The sequence below is a fragment of the Lepidochelys kempii genome, chromosome 2 (genome assembly GCF_965140285.1).
Source record: "Lepidochelys kempii isolate rLepKem1 chromosome 2, rLepKem1.hap1, whole genome shotgun sequence".
Lineage (NCBI taxonomy): Eukaryota > Metazoa > Chordata > Testudines > Cheloniidae > Lepidochelys > Lepidochelys kempii.
In genome coordinates this window covers 155,816,940-155,835,192 of record NC_136381.1, presented here as the reverse complement: position 1 = coordinate 155,835,192, position 18,253 = coordinate 155,816,940, and the positions used below count along the sequence as shown (strand labels likewise).

At 42.2% G+C, this 18,253-nt stretch overlaps 1 protein-coding gene across 6 annotated transcripts in view; it reads left to right on the top strand.

The window, feature by feature from the left end:
• Nucleotides 1-18,253, top strand: part of INVS (inversin) — a 210,361-nt gene that overhangs the window by 184,550 nt on the left and 7,558 nt on the right. For all 6 annotated transcript variants that reach the window (XM_073332513.2, XM_073332511.2, XM_073332510.2 and 3 more), the window contains 3 exons: nt 3,146-3,950; nt 15,347-15,579; nt 18,004-18,084. In XM_073332513.2, coding sequence (XP_073188614.1) covers nt 3,146-3,950; nt 15,347-15,579; nt 18,004-18,084 — 1,119 coding nt within the window. The remainder of the gene's footprint in view (nt 1-3,145; nt 3,951-15,346; nt 15,580-18,003; nt 18,085-18,253) is intronic.

The window sequence follows — 18,253 nt, the reverse complement described above, 5'->3', positions numbered from 1 at the left end:
GCTCTTCACTCAGGCAGTCCTATTTCCGGTCTTCACTCTCTCTCTCATGTGAAGCAGCAGAAATGCCTATTAGTTCTCAGAGCAGAGAGAATTTTACAGACCACTCTTCACATGCCAGGGTGTACTCGCCAGTCATTATCTCCTGGTTTCCCTACTCAGAAAAAGCTCACTTCATTCTTATATATGGTCTATAGCTTTTAGAACCATTTTGTTTTTCCCCATTTTGTTTTGAATTTGACCATTTTCAATTCCTTCTCCTCTTAGTTACTTGCCTAGTGACTGAAAGTTCTGTAGCAAATTATTTTTAACCATAATAGTGAGTCATGGTTGACTTCAATTCAGGTTCTATCTATTATACTCATGGTGCAAACAGCAGGTCACCCAGAGATTTCAATATGATGGATTCTATTTTTAAAGGGTTGTCTCACTTTTCCTTATCAAGATAGGAATGAATCTGTTGGGGAATCAGAGATATTGTTCTGACAATACTGGAAATGTACTTGTGTACTTAGTATTAGCCCATGCCTGCTCATATTGATGTTGGTGGGAGTTTTGCCTGTGACTTCACTGGGAGCAGGATAATGCCTTTAGTCACAGTCATATTATGTTCATAGAACCATCCTATTTTGATCTTTTTAGGAGATAAATGTATAGACGCAAATACGGAAAATCCTCTTTTTCCCACTTTTTTTTTGTTAAAGAAGAAAAACCATAGTACATTAAGTCTGATTAGCATAAAATGTTGCACAAATGCTGATATTGCTGTGAACTGGAAAACACACTTTGTATATTCCAAGAATATATTCCAAGAATATAAAAATTTCCCTCCCCCATTCCTATAACTGAATTAAAAAAATATACCCCCCGGAGCACATTGGGCTATTTGCCTACATGGCAATCTTGTTCAGATAGATTAGTAAGAATAACAACAGTCTCAGTATGTACCAAACCCTGAGCTACTCCTTTGACAAGTCTTCCCAATCTGAAAGACTATGGACAATAATCCCTTGTTTCCTACCTGCAAACCAAATGGTAATATGCTGTAACCTCTTATCCAGACAATAGATCTCTGACTTCTCCACTGAAGTTAAAGCAGTTACGTCAGGGATGAGTTTAGCCCAATGGGTTTTTATGTGCTTTACTGGACTGTATAACCTAAGCATTTTCTATGGCTCTCCTGTGATTGTATTTTATCAAACACACAATAATAACAAATGTATTTTTTCTCTCTCTTGTCTTATCCATTAGCTCTGTCTGCATGCTGTATTGACTCCTTTCTGTGCTCTAGCTTTTTCTCTGTTCTCCCTTGGGGCTCCTTACTAAGCAAATTCTGCATTGCAGCCAAAGCAAACAATCTGAGGGATTTTCATTTTGTGCTCCAGTCCCACTTCCAAGCCATTATCACCAGAATGTTTAGAAGCTATTGTCACAGGTGACAAGTTGTCCCAGCCTGGACCTGAAAATAGGAAAGAGAAAATTTACAGCAGAGGAAAATTGGGACTTTTGTAGTTTGATTTAGGATGTGGGAACAGGGATCTAGAAATTGAGTGTGTTTCACCCTGGCACCCCAGTATTCACCACTGTCATGTAATTAGGATATGTTTTGTACAAAGTATGCCTGGTGAGGTATCATTCTAAAAGTCTTGGTCTCCGAGACATTAATATCTCATTGGATTGATGTTGTGAAGTTGAAAACACCCACAAACAGCCTTTCAGGTACAACAGTAAAAAGGCCAAACAATATTAATGTCTTATTGAGGAAATGCACATAAGCACAAGGGTTACCCCAGGAACTGTGTAAAATAGAAACCTCTCATATATAGCTCTACACAATGGGAACTGTTTGACCCAGGTCACAGCAAAAGAGCTTTCCAGCAAGTGGGAAGAAGATATAAAAGGGGAAAATGACATCATGATGGTACCTCACTCTCCCTACAACAACTCACCTGGAAACACCTGAGGGACAAAGGCTGAACTGGGGGAAGTGATGGTCCCAGGCTAAAGGGATTTCTAGCCTGTGTATTAAAACCTGGGAAACCCAAGCTGCAAAGCAAAGGCAGCTTGCTGTGCCTTAAGAATCTGCCAGCCTGTTTATCACTCAGAGTGAGAATTTGCTAATTCATCTCCAACCTATCTAATATGTTAAGCTCAGTTTGTGTTTTTGTTTATTTACTCAGTAATCTGCTTTGATCTGTTTGCTATCACTTACAATCACTTAAAATCTATCTTTTTGAAGGTATTAAACTTATTTTATGTTTTAATACAAACCAGTGTGCTGTTGACTAAGGTGTCTGAGGGAACTCTCAGCTTGGTTACCACAAGTGTGCATGGTCCTCTTCACATTGAGGGCGAGGCGGACCGGATATTAAACCCATATACTGGCCAGATTTGACCAGGCCAGGAGGACAGTACTGCTCTGGGGTCCTAGGCTGGGAGACTGGTGGTTAGATAGCCTGCCTGTAACTGCAACTGGCTGTGTCCCTACTTGTGTGAATGCTGGTGAAAGTGCAGGCTGGAGCTATTTGCAACTTGTCACAGCAGCACAGTGTGAAAGGGAGCCCAGGCTGGTGGATCAGAGGGCTCAGTGGTACTCCGGTTCCAGGTGGCGGCCCAGGGGGAAACCCGTCATAGAGCGGTCTGGGCTATCTGTGGCAGGGAATTACACTAAGTATACAGAGCGGGATTTTCATTATATGACAGAATACATCATGACTAAACTTCTTAGACATGCTAGGAGTGGTGGTACTCTGCTGTACTTTATTCAGTGGAGCAAGCAGATGTGTAAATAGGATTGGGTGTTCCATTACCATACATTGAATCCATTTTCACAAGGAAGGCCAACACATCAAAACCGTTGAACATTACTTCTCAGTGAGAGGTAGTCTAGGTATCTGATTCAAATTTTGTGTCCGTAAGAGAAATCAATTAAATGTTCACAGAGTAACCAAATAAAGAAGTTTGGTTCCTTTTATTCCGTGGATGTTTTTCCCCTCTAATACTTCCTGCTCATTCACTTTCTTTTTCCATATTTCTAAATGTCAGTGTGCCACATAATGGTTATTATGCAAAAAATGAATCAGAAAAATAAGCTCATTTTTGCAGTATTAATGATTGTAACATTGATTTTTCATTTATCTCTCTAAAGAATTATCCAGAAAACACACCAAAAGCAAGACAGCTTGTGTCCATTTCCATTGTGGTAAAGAAAATGACGGAGCCAAAGTTGAAGCTAACCATCAAGTTGTGGCGGCTACAGAGTGGTATGGTGAAAAGCACAAGGAGCAGACTGCAAGCGAGAAAGGCTTAGCACATGGCAATGAAAAGCACATCCCTTGTTGTAACACAGCCAGTGCTGCGGAGAAATTAGCAGATCAAAGTCAGTCTATAGCTGGCAACAGAAGCCATTGTGAAGGAACAATAGGGCGCTTGCAGAATATTAACTGCACTGATGGAAACTCAAGGAATTCAAGGCAGTGTGAAACTCTATCAAAAGGCAAACCACGCATGCTGAAAGCAAGAAATAAAGAGTTAAACAGTGAGAGATGTTCCCCAGCTGGCTCCAGTAGACCCGGAAGTGCAAAAATGAGATTTGTAAACATCAGAAATGACAGTTCACATGCTGTAGTACAAATTAACAATGTGGCAAATAATGAATTAGCAAAAAAGACCTGCCCTTTACTGTCTATCAAAGCAGGAACTACAAGACCTGTGCCAAGTGATCCAGCTGCACACACTATTTTTGATGATAGTCTGAACTTGGAAAAAACAGATATAACGGGGTCCAAGAATGCAGATGATCAATTATGTTCCCATCTCACATGTCAGAGTATGAATATTGAACTTATCCCATTAGAGATCCGTATGCAGATAATAGAAAAGGAAAGAACAAGAAAAGAGCTATTTCGGAAGAAGAACTATGCTGCTACTGTTATTCAGAGGACATGGAGAAGGTAAGATTGTTACAAAAGATAGGGGAGAGAGATACAGAGAGATAAAACACAATCAGAGTTCTTTGGGAACTTGCTTTCTCTATTTCGTCCCTTTCCCTATAACATTTATAGTGATAAATCAGGGATTTAATTCTCTATCACTAAATAAGTAGAAATGTGTGCTACTGGCCAGGAGTCATTAAGTCAGTTCATAAAGAATGCAAGGAGAGTAATGACTTTTAATAGCTAGTTAAAATATAAACATTTTGTTTAGAACATGGCTATTACTTCACAGAAAACAAAGGCCCGAAATTTATCCCCCATGCAGCAGTTTAAACTACTTATCTAGCAAAGATTTTTGCCATCTCTGCTACCACCACCTCCTGCCAACTCATGTGCAATTCCACACTGACCTCTGATTATTAAATAGGGTCCAAATAGCAAGGTGTTTGGCAGCTTAGATGTACTTGGCAGCCAGTACTGGAAACTCTAGTTGTAACTCTACTCAATGGGAATTATTGTTACATAGAGGAGAAGGAGGACAGGAAGGACTGAGGTCTACCAATGCTTGATCTCCCCACAACCCTGTCTTATCTCACATGTGCAGAGAACTTACTATGTGGTGTATGCCCATCAGATCCTAGTGGAAGACCCTTGCTAAATGCACCAGTAGAATCCCAAGTCACTGACAATATTACTCATGGAGTAAGGTACTATTCAGTGGGAGTAAATGTGGCAGAATCTGTCCCATATGACTGTAAAAAATTGAGATTAATAATAGATTCAGAAATAAAATATTTGATCATGTTTCTTAATATTTAATTTCTAATTCTAAAAATTGACAGAAAGAGAGTAAGCCAATTATCTGCAAATGCAGTATATCATACATTTTTAATTCCTCCTTTCTAAATTTTTGAGTGGAATGTTACTTCTTCATTTTTTGTGTGAAGACAGAAAACTATAATTGCTAACGTATACCGATCATCTAATCTTTCCAAGTCTCTGTATACTTTACTCTAAAAAGTGTTAATTTCCTTTTAAAATTAAATAAAACAAAAGTTTTATAGATTGTCCTGAATTTGGCATTCTCAGCTGTGACCACTGAGGCACGTTGACAAACTGCTGAGAAATACGGCAGACTCACCCCAAACTGGTGGTTATTCTATCCTTAAATATGTACCAAGCCAGTAACCAAAATAAACTTCTGTCTCACCACACTAGTTAACAAGAATTCAGAAATGCAGTCTTCTTAAGCATTCCAGCCTTTATTTCACCACTCAAACACTAGGCTTTATGATGAGTGGTTACTGAAAGCCAGTTTCATCAAACAAAAGGGTTCTTCTGATCTCAAGAGATCGGCCACATACCCAGGTCAATATATAATAATCACACTGCCGCTAATCCTTTAGTAAGTGAAATCTAAAGGTTTATTCATAAGAGAAAAGAAGAAGAGAGTTAAAATGGTTAATAGATCATATACATACAATCATTGCACAGTTCTTTTTCAGGTTTGTAGCAGTGATTAAATAAACTGCTGGCTTGTAAAGTCTCTGGTAACTTCCAAAAGATTGGAAGGTCGTCAGTCCATAGAATGCTCCTTTTAGTTGTAAGTCCATAGTCCAGAGAATCAGAGCATGAAAGAGGCAAGATGGAGATGTTTCCAGTGTCTTTTATACCCTTTGCCCAAGTGCCTGGAAATTTTCTGTTTCAAACACAAAGCCCGCAGCCTCAGTTTGTGGAAAAGTAGAGGCCCAAGATGGAGTCCAGGGTCACATGAGCATATCACATGTCATTACATGCTTTGATGACTCTCAGGGGCAGCCATTACTAAGGCTATGATTTAATCACCAGTATTTTTAGTAAAAGTCATGGACAGGTCAGAAGCAAGAAACAAAAAATCATGGCCCATGACCTGTCCATGACTTATACCATAAATAACCTGGTAGTACCGTAGTGGGGAAGCCTCCTGCCAGGGGGGAGCCCGTTGCACCAGCTGCAGAGGGACCACTGCCACTCCTGCCACCACCTTGGGAGGAGCCCTGTGGCTCCTGCAGCACTAGCTGCTGGTGGGAGCCCCAGGGGGCCCACGGCTGCTCCTGCCACCGCCGGGGGGGTGAGCCCTGGGGGCTTGCTGCTGCTCCGACAGCTGGTGAGTGGGGACAGAAATTCCAGGGGACCCACTGCTGCTCTGACCACCACTTGGGTGAGAGGGAAGCCCCAGTGGGTCCGCTGCTGCTCTGACCGCTGCTGGGGTGGGGAGAGCCCTTGGGGGACCTGTTGCTGATCCGGCCACCACCAGGGCGGGAAGGGAGGCCCCAAAGGACCAGCAGTTGCTCCAGCCACCACGGGTTGGGGAAGCCCAAGGGCCAGCTGCTGCTCCGGCGGTCCCCAGGGCCAGCCACTTCGGCTGCTGCTTGGCCAGTCCCCGGGACTAGCTACCTGGGGCTGCCAGAGCAGCAGCTGGCTGCAGCACCGTCCGAGCACCTGGCTACAGAGCCACTCCAGCAGCGGCCAGTGTGGCTGTCCCCAAGGCAGCGGCTTGGGCGGCTCTGCGGTCAGTCACACCAGCCCCTGCAGAAGTCACAGAGGTCGCAGGAAGTCACGAAATCCATGATTTCTGCAATCTCTGTGACAAACACGGAGCCTTAGTCATTAGTCGCCTGGCTGGGACATCCACAGGAATGCTCAACAGGCATGAGGAGCTTCTTCTATGGCCCGCTGTGAGTGTTAATTGCCTTTGGTGGGCCCTCAAATGTAGATTTTACCAGGTGGGTGTTACCCCAGGACCAAACACATTTGGGATACAGATATATAGAGTAATATTCATAACTTCAGATACAGTGATGATACATGGATTTAGGATAATCTTACTTAGCAAATCATAACTTTTCCATTGACACCTTACGTGACATACTTTGTACAAGATTTGTTGCAGTTGTCTATCAGTGGCAATATTAATGATATAGATGGTCATATTTCAATCATACAGCATCACATAGATATACAGGCCACATTTACAGTATGATGGACATTTATTTCGCCCATTGGGCTTAATCATGCAGAAGTGTGGATAAGGGTTGAGAGAGAGAGAGAGCAGTCCTGAACTGATAGGGTGACTGAGCATGCTGCTTTGTACAGTAAGGCTTACAGGACAGATCGTGGCCTAGGTTGTGTAGCCATGCAAGCTAGTAAGGAAGCATAGACACCCCGTTACCATCTTGCACGGGCTACTGTTACTGCCGCTCACAGCATGGGAGTGGCAATGGTTTCACAGAACCAGTGCATCCCCCATTTGTGGGCAATGGGTGGAGCTTTGGCTCTGTTCTCCCTTCCGCAGCACACCAGACAGCATCGGGGGATAATGCAATAGAGAAATCTCTGCAGTGCATATGAGTCTCTAATCCAGGGGTAGTCAGTAGAGGACCGCGAGCCAAATCCGGACCACTAGACACTTGTCAGTGATCACATGGGCTAGAGCTTCCACATGGCCGATATTTGATCCAGCCTGGCCCTAAAAATAATTTCATATGCCAGGTTTTTTTTAACGTGGGTCTAAAGATTTGCATTTTTGTCACAATACACTGGGATAGCTACTGTTAAAACTTTCTGTGTCCAGCTAAAGATGCTGCAGTGTTCCCACTTCTGCAGTTTAAGCGATAATAGATCAAAATGGTTGAAAATACAGTGGCTGTCTGCCCAGCAGTGCAGAAGTGCACTGCGTGTGTGTGAGAGAGGGTGTGAGTTACATGAGAGTGAGGAGACGTGCGATGTTATCAATCTTATCTATATGTTTTCTCTCTCTAGATACTATAAGTGGCTGATAAAGCGGGGAGAGTTGCGGAGTAGCCTTGTGGTTGCGGATTGGGATTGTGATCGGCTAGACTTGTGGGGGGGAGCGCTGGGTTTTTTTGCATTTCAAAGGTGGTGATCCTAGCATGGGCTGAAGCTGAGCCGGGGCTGGAGCCGTGCCTGTTTCCCAGCGGAGACCCCCCCCACCGCAGGGGGCCAGCAGCTGGGCTAGGATGTGGGGCACAGTGTCTCTCTGGGTGACTGCTTGTGCAACCTCAGCACCATTGGCAGGAGCACAGGGATGGGCCTGTCTTTTGAGGTCAGTCCTTGGAGCCCTTTCCAGGCCCCTGCCCCAAGTGGCCTGTTCCCTCCCCAGTCCACCTGCAGTCACCTGCTTCTGCCACATCCCAGCTCTCCCCAGGGCTGCTATCTGAAGTCTCCTTGGTCCCTCCTGTTACCCGGAGTCCCCTTCCTGCCCCTCTGCTTTCCCAGCCCCCAAAGGGGCATTGCATGGCTAGCTGGATCATAGTCCAATGGCTTCACCTCCTAACTCTGAACTCAGAAGTACTCACACACACACACCCTGCTTTGCTGCCCAGATCCTAGCCCATACCCGTTTCTCTTCTCCCCGCCCCCATCTCTGCTGCTTGGCTCAATTGGGGGCACAGAAATATTTGGTGGGGGGAAAACAGCAATGCTGGGTGGTTCAGGCCAGCCCCATGCATCCTGTTTTCAGTTTATGGAAATAAGGTTACCCTACTCTCTGAGCAGGAGAGCTGGCAGGCAATCGGGGAGCTTGGGAGGGGCTGTTGGGTGGTTAGGGGAGGGGAGCTGGATGGGGGTCTGGACCTTGACCAAGACCAAGAAAATACCTTGACCAAGAAATTTGGACCTGGACAAATAATAATTGACTACCTCTGCTCTAGTCTATCTGTGGTATTCACTGCAACAAGAACACATGAGACAATTGAACAAGATTGTGTTAAGGGAGTGTTTGGTAGATGAATAATTTGCAGGTAAACAAGCTAAGAAAAATATACAAAGGCAAACAAGCTTGTTACCAGTAGAGGTTGGGAAGTGATGTTTCACCTGTAACATTGTATGATTAACTAGATGCAATATAAGGAGCTCTCACCTTTCATCTGCTACTGGCCACTACTACAGACAAGATACAGAACAGATGGGCCATGGTCTGATCTGGCAATTCTTATATTCCTAACCTTCAAATATGACCATTTCAACAGTCACACTCACTCTAACCAATCTGTATCTGTGCTCCTGTTCTGCCTCTTGTTAATGCCCCTGAAATCTTTTCCAATACAAGGTTAGATTTATAGGCTTGTATATTTCCAGTTAAATTGCTGTTGGAATATGGGAGTCACTTTACCTTCTCTAGGTACACTCCTATTGCAGAGAGAAGTTCCAGGCCTGCTCTGTGGTGTTTTTAATTAATGCTGGGGTTTCTCTCTAATTTTTCTCATTTTCTTTGTGGTGTCTCTCTTATGTTCATATATTTGTCATCTTCTGTTTCCAGGAAACTTTGACTGTTTCTGGCATGTTTCCTTTACTCGGTCTGGTGAACAGTGAGACAAAGAATCATTTCATTTCCCAACCCTATCTACACTGTCTGCCCTTAGCTCTTCTTGTTGTGCCGCGGGGATTCTGCAGTAGCTCCCACTAAGATTTTTCCTCCTCATCTATTTGTAAAACATTGTGCTTTTTTTTTTATAACAAAGGATGGATGACCCAGAGTTTCTTATTATGGTGCTCAGAGCAGTGACCCCCAAAATTCCCACAGTGCATTTCATAAATGCCTCAGCGATGGTAATAGCTATCCTTAGACCTATTTTTCCTTGCCGGAACCAACAGTTAAATGTTTTAGGAAAAAAAATTTGATCTGCAAGGTGTCCTGTGTGGGCTGTGCCCCTATGACCTATCACAAGCTAAACAGAGTTGCGGTGGCTCACTACTGGGATAGGAGGCATCAAGGACAACACAGCTGAAAGTATGTGGTAGTATTGTGTTGATTCAATAGGGAGCACTTCTTCCACTTAGTAGTGAATGAATGTCCCAACAAGGTTTTAGGGGGCGCCGTGCTGCTGGAAATGCTTTCTTTTATTTAACACACAAAAAGTAGGTTCTGACCATTTTTGATGAGCAAGGATCCCATGGCAGTTTTCAGAAAAATTGGAATATAAAACCTGAGGCCTGAAGCAAATTCCAACTTGGGTAATTACATTGCCTACTATCTAAATTCTTGCTGAAGTTTTGATTGAATGTTATATGTCACTTTCTGTTCTAGGATGGTGCATCAAAAAGTCAGCATGTTTCCCCCAAGATGTAGATGTACTGATCCCTGTATATAGTTTGTATAATATTTGGGAAAGTTATACTTTTATATTCAGTAGTATGTAAAACAATATGGGATAAAAGTCACTAATAATTAATAATAGAAAAAGTACTCAATGGAAAAAAAAATACACTCCCGGTCCCTGCATGTGACATTACTAGGGTCCTACCAAATTCATGGCCATGAAAAATGCATCACAGACTGTGAAATCTGGTCTTCACCATAAAATCTGGTCTTTTGCATACTTTTTACCCTGTACTATACAGATTTTACAGGGAAGACCAGCATTTCTCAAACTGCGGGACCCCGACCCAAAAAGGGGCCATTGGGGAGATTGCAAGGTTATTGTAGCAGGTCGTGGCATTGCCACCCTTACTTCTGCCCTGCCTTTAGAGTGGGTGGCCGAAAGGCTGCGGATGCTGGCCAGGCGCCCCAGCTCCAAAGGCAGCACCCCAGCAGCAGCGCAGAAGTAAGAGTGGCAATGGGTGGCCAGAGGATGGCGGTTGCTGGCCAAGGGCCCAGCTCTGAAGGCAGCAGCACAGAAGCGAGGACGGCAATACTGTACCAGGCCGTCCTTACTTCTGCGCTGCTGCTGGTGGTGGTGCTGCCTTCAGAGCTGGGCTCCCGGCCAGCAGCTGCTGCTCTCCGGCCATCCCGCTATGAAGGCAGCGCTGCCGCCTGCAGCAGCACAGAAGTAAGGGTGGCAATACCATGAACTTCTACAATAATCTTGCAATCCCCCCTTTTTGAGCCGTGAACCCTTCAGTTACAACTCCATGAAATTTCAGATTTAAAATTCTGAAATCATGAAATTTATTATTTTTAAAATCCTATGATGGTAAAATTGACCAAAATGGACAGTGAACTTGGTAGGGCTCTAGACATTACCCAGGACATAATCTGGACTATTGAACAGTCCCCTCAATTCTCCAGCCTTTTACACGGCTTCACTGTGAGACCAACCACTCCTGGTCTGCTCACACACAGCCTCCAGCATGTAAATTACTCCCAGCTATACGGTCTGAGTGCTGTGGCCAGCCACTCTTGAATTACACTGCAGAGCAACACCAGCAAATTCCCAGTCCCAGACTTCCATCAGAAAGGTGCGTCTTGTACTGCCCAGCCCTCTCCTGGACAACACAAGCTCATATAAAGTCCATTATTTTATTAATAGAAAATGATATGCACAAAACCTGTTATTCTAAATGAAGCAATCCAAACACACTGGTTTAGATGAAACAATAAAACAAGTTTATTAACTGCAGAAAATAAAAGATTTTAATTGATTACAAGTAATGAGGCATACAAGTAAGAATTAAAATAAAATAAAAGGTGAAACCCAGCTAATACCTAATTAACAAGCTCAGTAAATTCAAAGCAAAAGTCTCTCTCACCCCATGCTCCAGCAGTCTGACTAGCTGAAATCCTTTCCCTCAGTCTCAGCACTCCTCTATACTGGCAAAGGTACAGCTCTGGCAGTTACAGCACCGCTCAAAGAGCGCAGAAGGGAAACCGCTGTTGTGTGTTCACACTGACAGCTGCCTGTGCAAGAGCATGTTCACATTTGGGGCACTTGCAGCGCTATTTGGAGCGGTGCATTCTGGGCAGCTATCCCACAGAGCACTTCTTCCTCTTTTGCCGCTAAGACTTGTGGGAAGGTGGAGGAGGTCCAGTCCCAGTGCCCCGTGATGCATTGCTTCGCATCCCAGCAACCCCTGTTCTTCCGTCCGCATTTGATGCCGTCTTTCAATGGCTTGTGGATCACCGTGGGCGTTTCACAGACATTAACTCAGGCTGGTCCAGAAAGGTGCATGATGCATGCATCTTTCAGAACACTGGCCTGTTCAAGCAGGGACTTTCTTCCCAAAGCAGAAGATCACTGTACGGGAAGTCGAAATGCCGATTGTGATCCTGGGAGACCCCACCTATCCCTTAATGCCCTGGCTTATGAAGCCATACACAGGGCAAATTGACAGCAGCAAGGAGCAGTTCAACAACAGGCTAAGCAAGTGCAGAATGACTGTGGAGTGTGCTTTTGTGATTAGTGCACTATTTCTGTAGCCCTCCACTTTATGTAAAAGATTTGTGTGCCTGTAAAGAGTGTCCGGAAAGGTAAAAACAACGAGGAGTCCTTGTGGCACCTTAGAGACTAACAAATTTATTTGGGCCCAAATAAATTCATTAGTCTCTAAGGTGCCACAAGGACTCCTCGTTGTTTTTGCTGATACAGACTAACATAGCTACCCCTCTGAAACCTGTCAAGAAAGGTATGGACTTACTTTAATGAAGCTATATGACAGTATGTACCTGAGTTCTTTGACTCCACCAACCACTAAACTAGGAGATTAAATAGACTTGACTCTCACTGTAAGTTTTGCAGAGTCAATTTACCATATTTATTGAAAATGTAAAACAGTTTGAGATACAACCAAGCTCATCCCTTCAGCATTCTGGACTGACATCATGCTAGTAACTTATATTTCTGTGATGCGCGTTAAATTTCCCTTTTCCAGAAAAATGTTTCAATTCCCACAGTCCACAAACTTCACAAATTTAGTCCCCAAAAGTGTTTCTTAAGGCATCTGGCCTGCCAAAGGTTAATTGCTTATCCTGCTCACCGAGGCTTGCAGTTCCTGTGTCCGCCTCGCTCCCTTGTCTGGTGCATTGAAGCCGGTGACACTCTCTTGGGCCCACAATGAATTGACAAAAGCTGGAAATCTTTTGGTTGCTGTCACTGTAAATCTCCAGCTGGCATCAGGCACTTTAGTCTGTTATTTTCAGACAAATCTTTAACTTTACTTACAACTTTCTTAAGTTCAAAGCCTCCTTACCCATCAACCTGAGCACAGACTGCCAGCATTTTCATTCCTGCTACACATACACTTCAGAGTCATGGTATATGCACCTAGTGTGCTGACTGAGCTTTGAATTTTTGTTAGCGCAGCACTCTGTGGGGTTTTTTTTTAAATTTAACCCCCTGCTTCCCTTCTTTTTTGCCTCAGAACCAGATGACACATTTTTGTGGAATATTTGCACATAAGCTGAAGCACAGCTACATAGGTTCCCCTCCCCTTTGGTTCCCTGCAATATTTGTGTGTCTCCAAAAACTACCAGAAGGTTCTCTGAGGTCTTTGATGGCAATGATGGGATATAATGTCCATGTGACCATTTGATTTATATATCAGTAAATACCTGCAGCACTTAATACAGGAGTAATTGTCGAACACAGAGTACAGTTTAACATTCCTTTCCACTCAGCTATTAAACGGTTACCCAGTGTTTTTTTCTGCATTTGTCTTTACATACATTTTGTAGACTAAATTAATAGCAACAGTCATTAGTTATCCAGCAGTGTACAGGTTTTTTCCTGTAATGGCCTACTGTTATGACTAAGCTCAGGTTACTTAACACATACATGGATAACACTTCCTTGTCTCTGGAAGAAGGCCTGCAACAAATCCACAGAAATGTTTGTTTACTTGCTTCTTGACTTAACCATTATAGTGTTGCTCTGTTTTGATTAGTTAAATCCTCATGTCGGTACTAGCCTTTGCTTTTCATCAGCTCTCTCTCAGCTTTTTTTAAATGAATGTAGAACTTGTGAAAAGTGTCAGAATAACAGCCCCGTAAACTTGCGGTGTCTATTCGCAAAACCAATCTGGCATGGGCGGGCAACCTCACAGAGGAAGAGAGGGTAGTTCCGATTTCATGTATATTCAGTCCTTTGTGCCTCCGCTTCAGCCATGGGTAGGGATGGTAGTGGGTTTTGTGATAGGCATACCTGAGAGCACCAGCTCATTTCACACAGGCCACTGAAAAAGCACAGCTGCTGGTAACTTTTGGTCACCTGGACTTGAATAGACAACCTGTTGTAGCGGTAAAAGACTCTAGATCTCATTAACAATCACTTGAGCCATCCAGTCCACTGTCTCATGCGCCTTCTGGTCCTATGGCTTATAGCACATTCCGGTGATGATTTTGCTTCTGGTTCTGTTGCATTAGTTTGTTTTACTTTCGATCTTGTTGTAAAAGGTGCTAGAAACCAATTGTCAAAGAGCTGGTACAGCCTGGGCAGCAGCAGTGTAAGGCTGCCGTTACTTCCCAGGTGAGATGGGATTTGTGTTCATTCGCATCCGTTCCTTCCTTTTCTTTACTGTGGAGGCTTCCAGCATGGATCTCAATGAACAACAGGTGTGATAGTGATTCATGGGGGTGTGGAAACTAGACGGATTTCACTGACTCACTTCAGAAGAGCAGCCAAACACCAATGACATCATCTTATATCCCATAGCATCAAATGCCATCATAATTAATAAGTTACTGTTAACCTGGGGAAAAGTCATAGCAGGAAGATTTAGAGTGGATTCTTGAGCCAGACAGTTTATTCTCTAGTATAAAATGCAAGTACAGCACAGACTACTAACATCTGAGGCAAGGAAAAATGTAGCTCTTCTGTGCAAGTGTTATTAGCCAAATGAAGGGGAGGGACTTAGACCTCGTCCTGAGGATATGAAGGGATGTTTGTGAACTGTCAGTGACACATCACAGCTGCAGTGGTAAGGCTAGGAGAGAGACTGGAAGAAAGATGGAGTGAAACATTTAGGGAGAACTAAGAGATTGGAGAAACCAGGGAAGGGACTGAGAGTCCTTCAGAAGTACGAAGAACTCTGGGTGCATAATACTGTTATTCTGGTTGGTAGCATTTTACATCCACATTGCTCAGGTATAAATGATGGCACAAGCTGCAAGGCAGTGAAGAATCAGGCCTTAGAGCTTCTCAAGTTCTGTGTAGAAAGAGGAAATAGACTCAGCCAGTATCTTCCCCTATACTGTGTCCCTAATTTGCAAATATGCATGAGAATGCACCAGAAAAGTTTATGCCACTACATTCAGTTGTGAATGCAATGAACACAGAGGTAGTATTATTGATAGATTACACCACACGTAGTTTTGTTCTTAATATTGTCCTCACTTTGGGTGATTTTTTGGTACATTATTTATTATTTTGGCTGCAGATAGTTTGAAATTCCAGCGTAACTTTTGATACCCATGGTCATTGTCTGCTTTAGTAATTGTGTGAAATTAATGGTCACATCTGGAATTGAACCCAGGTCTTATTCTGTCTGGTAAGCAAACATTCCTCATCCAAATGAGTTGTCACATCAGTGGGAATTTTGTTTTCCCAGTTACTCATGTAATCCACCATGTGAACTGATCCATGTAAAACACTGAAGTTAAAACAGGTCATCTAAAACAAGTGCTCTTCTCTTCTCTCCAGTTACCAGCTAAGACAGAAGTTGGTTCAGCTTTTTAGTGCTGAGCGGCAGTGCAAAGAAGATGAAGACAAATGGAGACAAGAGACAGCTGCTTTTTTCATCCAGGTCGCTTGGAAGAAACAGCTGAACCATGGCCCTCTGAAATCAGTGTCTTCATGTAAAAACCTGAAATCTATAAATAAAAGCAACTCGGCCATAAAAACAAGCAAGCAATCCATTCTTAAGCAGATATACGGTAATTCTGTTGTGGCAATTTAAAGTTTCAGAATTTAAGTGTTTCGTTGCTGATGCTTTCATAACTCTCAATTTTCCTAGATTTTGGAGTCTGCTATAGATTTAATACTTCCCAAGTTACTAAGGACTTTGCAGCACCAGAGTTAGAAATCCTTTTTTTTTTTTTTTAAATACACAGGTAAATCCAAGTCGGGGGGGGGGGGGGGAAGCAGTTTGGATACTTTTAGAAGCAAATCATTTCTAAACCTGATTTTTTAACTTTAAAACTGTATGGGTCACTGCATATCATTACTCCAGGACAGGTGTCCCTCAGACAGACAGACATCTCCCATATTTCTATTTCACCAGACCTGAATTTGGGGTGAATGTGGTGATTGGGAGGTGATATTACTTATCTGCTCATTTTTAAAGTACACATACTCAGCATTTCTAACACTGAGTTGAACGCAGGTTTACTCTGATAATTATTCAACCAAACACTGTGGAAAACTTGAAAAGGAAATATACTTATTTAACCACATTTTGAGTAGAAACTACCGAATGTACCGAAAAGTTACTTGAAATTCCATTATGGATCATATTAACAATTTTTAGCTCTGTCGATTACTAGCAGTTAACTCACGTGATTAATTTTTTTATCACAATTTTTTTTTTAGTTAATCGCGATTAATCACAGTTTTAATTGCACTGTTAAACAATAGAATACCAATGGAAATTTATTATATATTTTTGGATGTTTTTCTCCATTTTCAAATATATTGATTTCAATTACAATACAGAATACAAAATGTACAATGCTCACTTTATATTATGTTTGATTACAAATATTTGCACTGTAAAAATGACAAATAGTATTTTTCAATTCACCTCATACAAGTACTGTCGTGCAATCCTTTATCATGAAAGTGCAGCTTACAAAAGTAGATTTTTCTGTTACATTAACTACACTCAAAAACAAAACAATGTAAAACTTTAGAGCCTACAAATCCACTTAGTCCTACTTCGTGTTCAGCCAGTTGCTAAAACAAACAAGTTTGTTTGCATTTACAGGAGATAATGCTTCCCACTTCTAATTTACAGTGTCACCTGAAAGTGAGAACAGGAGTTTGCATAGCACTTTCGTAGCTGGCATTGCAAGGTATTTACGTGCAAGATGTGCTAAACATTTGTATGCCCCTTTATGCTTTGGCCACCATTCCAGAGGACATGCTTCCATGCTCATGATGCTCGTTAAAAAAATAATGCGTTAATTACATTTGTGACTGAACTCCTTGGGGGGAGAATTATATGACTGCTCTGTTTTACCCGCATTCTGCCATATATTTCATGTTATAGCAATCTGGGATGAAGACCCAGCGCATTGTTCTTTTTAAGAACACTTTCTCTGCAGATTTGACAAAACATTAAGGTACCTATGTGAGATATCTAAAGATAGCTACAGCACTCGACCCAAGGTTTAAGAATCTGAAGGGCCCTCCAATATCTGAGAGGGACGAGGTGTGACACATGCTTTCAGAAGTCTTAAAAGAGCAACACTCCGATGTGGAAACTACAGAACCTGAACCACCACCAAAAAAAAAAAAAAATCAATCTTCTGCTGGTGGCATCTGACTCAAATGATGAAAATGAACATGTGTCAGTCCGCACTGCTTTGCACCATTATTGAGAAGATCCTGTCATTGGCATGGAAGCACGTCCTCTGGAACGGTGGTTGAAGCATGAAGGGACATAGGAATCTTTAGCGCATCTGGCATGTAAATATCTCGCAACACTGGCTACAACAGTGCCATGCAAATGCCTGTTCTCATTTTCAGGTTATATTGTAAACAAGAAGCATGCAGCATTATCTCCTGTAAATGTAAACAAACATGTTTATCTGAGCGATTGGCTGAACAAGAAGTAGGACTGAGTGGACTTGTAGGCTCTTTTACATTGTTTTATTTTTGAATGCAGTTATTTTTCTGTACATAATTCTACATTTGTAACTTCAACTTTCATGATAAAGAGATTGCACTACAATACTTGTATTAGGTGAATTGAAAAATACTATTTCTTGTGTTTTTTACAGTGCAAATATTTTTAATAAAATATAAATATAAAGTGAGCACTGCACACTTCGTATTCTGTGTTGTAATTGAAATCAATATATTTGAAAATGTAGAAAACATCCAAAAATATTTAAATGAATGGTATTCTATTATTTAACAGTGTGAGTAATCGCAAGATACATTTTTAATCGATTGACAGCCCTAACAATTTTCCATCATAAATGTTTTATGAGACTCTTTATGATAAGATTATTTTAATGTAAGTCTTTGTGTTTAAAATTAAGAGAGCGCTGTAGTTGACATTGAAATGGTCTATAACTGTACATAAGCACACCCGGGTGTGAATTTGTAAAAGTATGCATGTTTGTTTCTTAAAGGGCGTCCTCAAGAAGGAAAAGTTTGCCATCCAGCAAGACCTTCTTCAAAGCATAAGCTTTCTGATGTGCACATGATCTCAGGTAAGGGTGCTGCCTTAGTGAAGCTTTGGAAGCATTGCTGGAATTTAAAATGTTATAGTTAGTTTTAGATGGCTTGAGTATGAAAGGAAAATGGGGGAAACAATACTATAGTAATAAAACCAAAAAATGAGGTAACCAAGTGAACATCCAGTCTAAGGTATCATTGTGC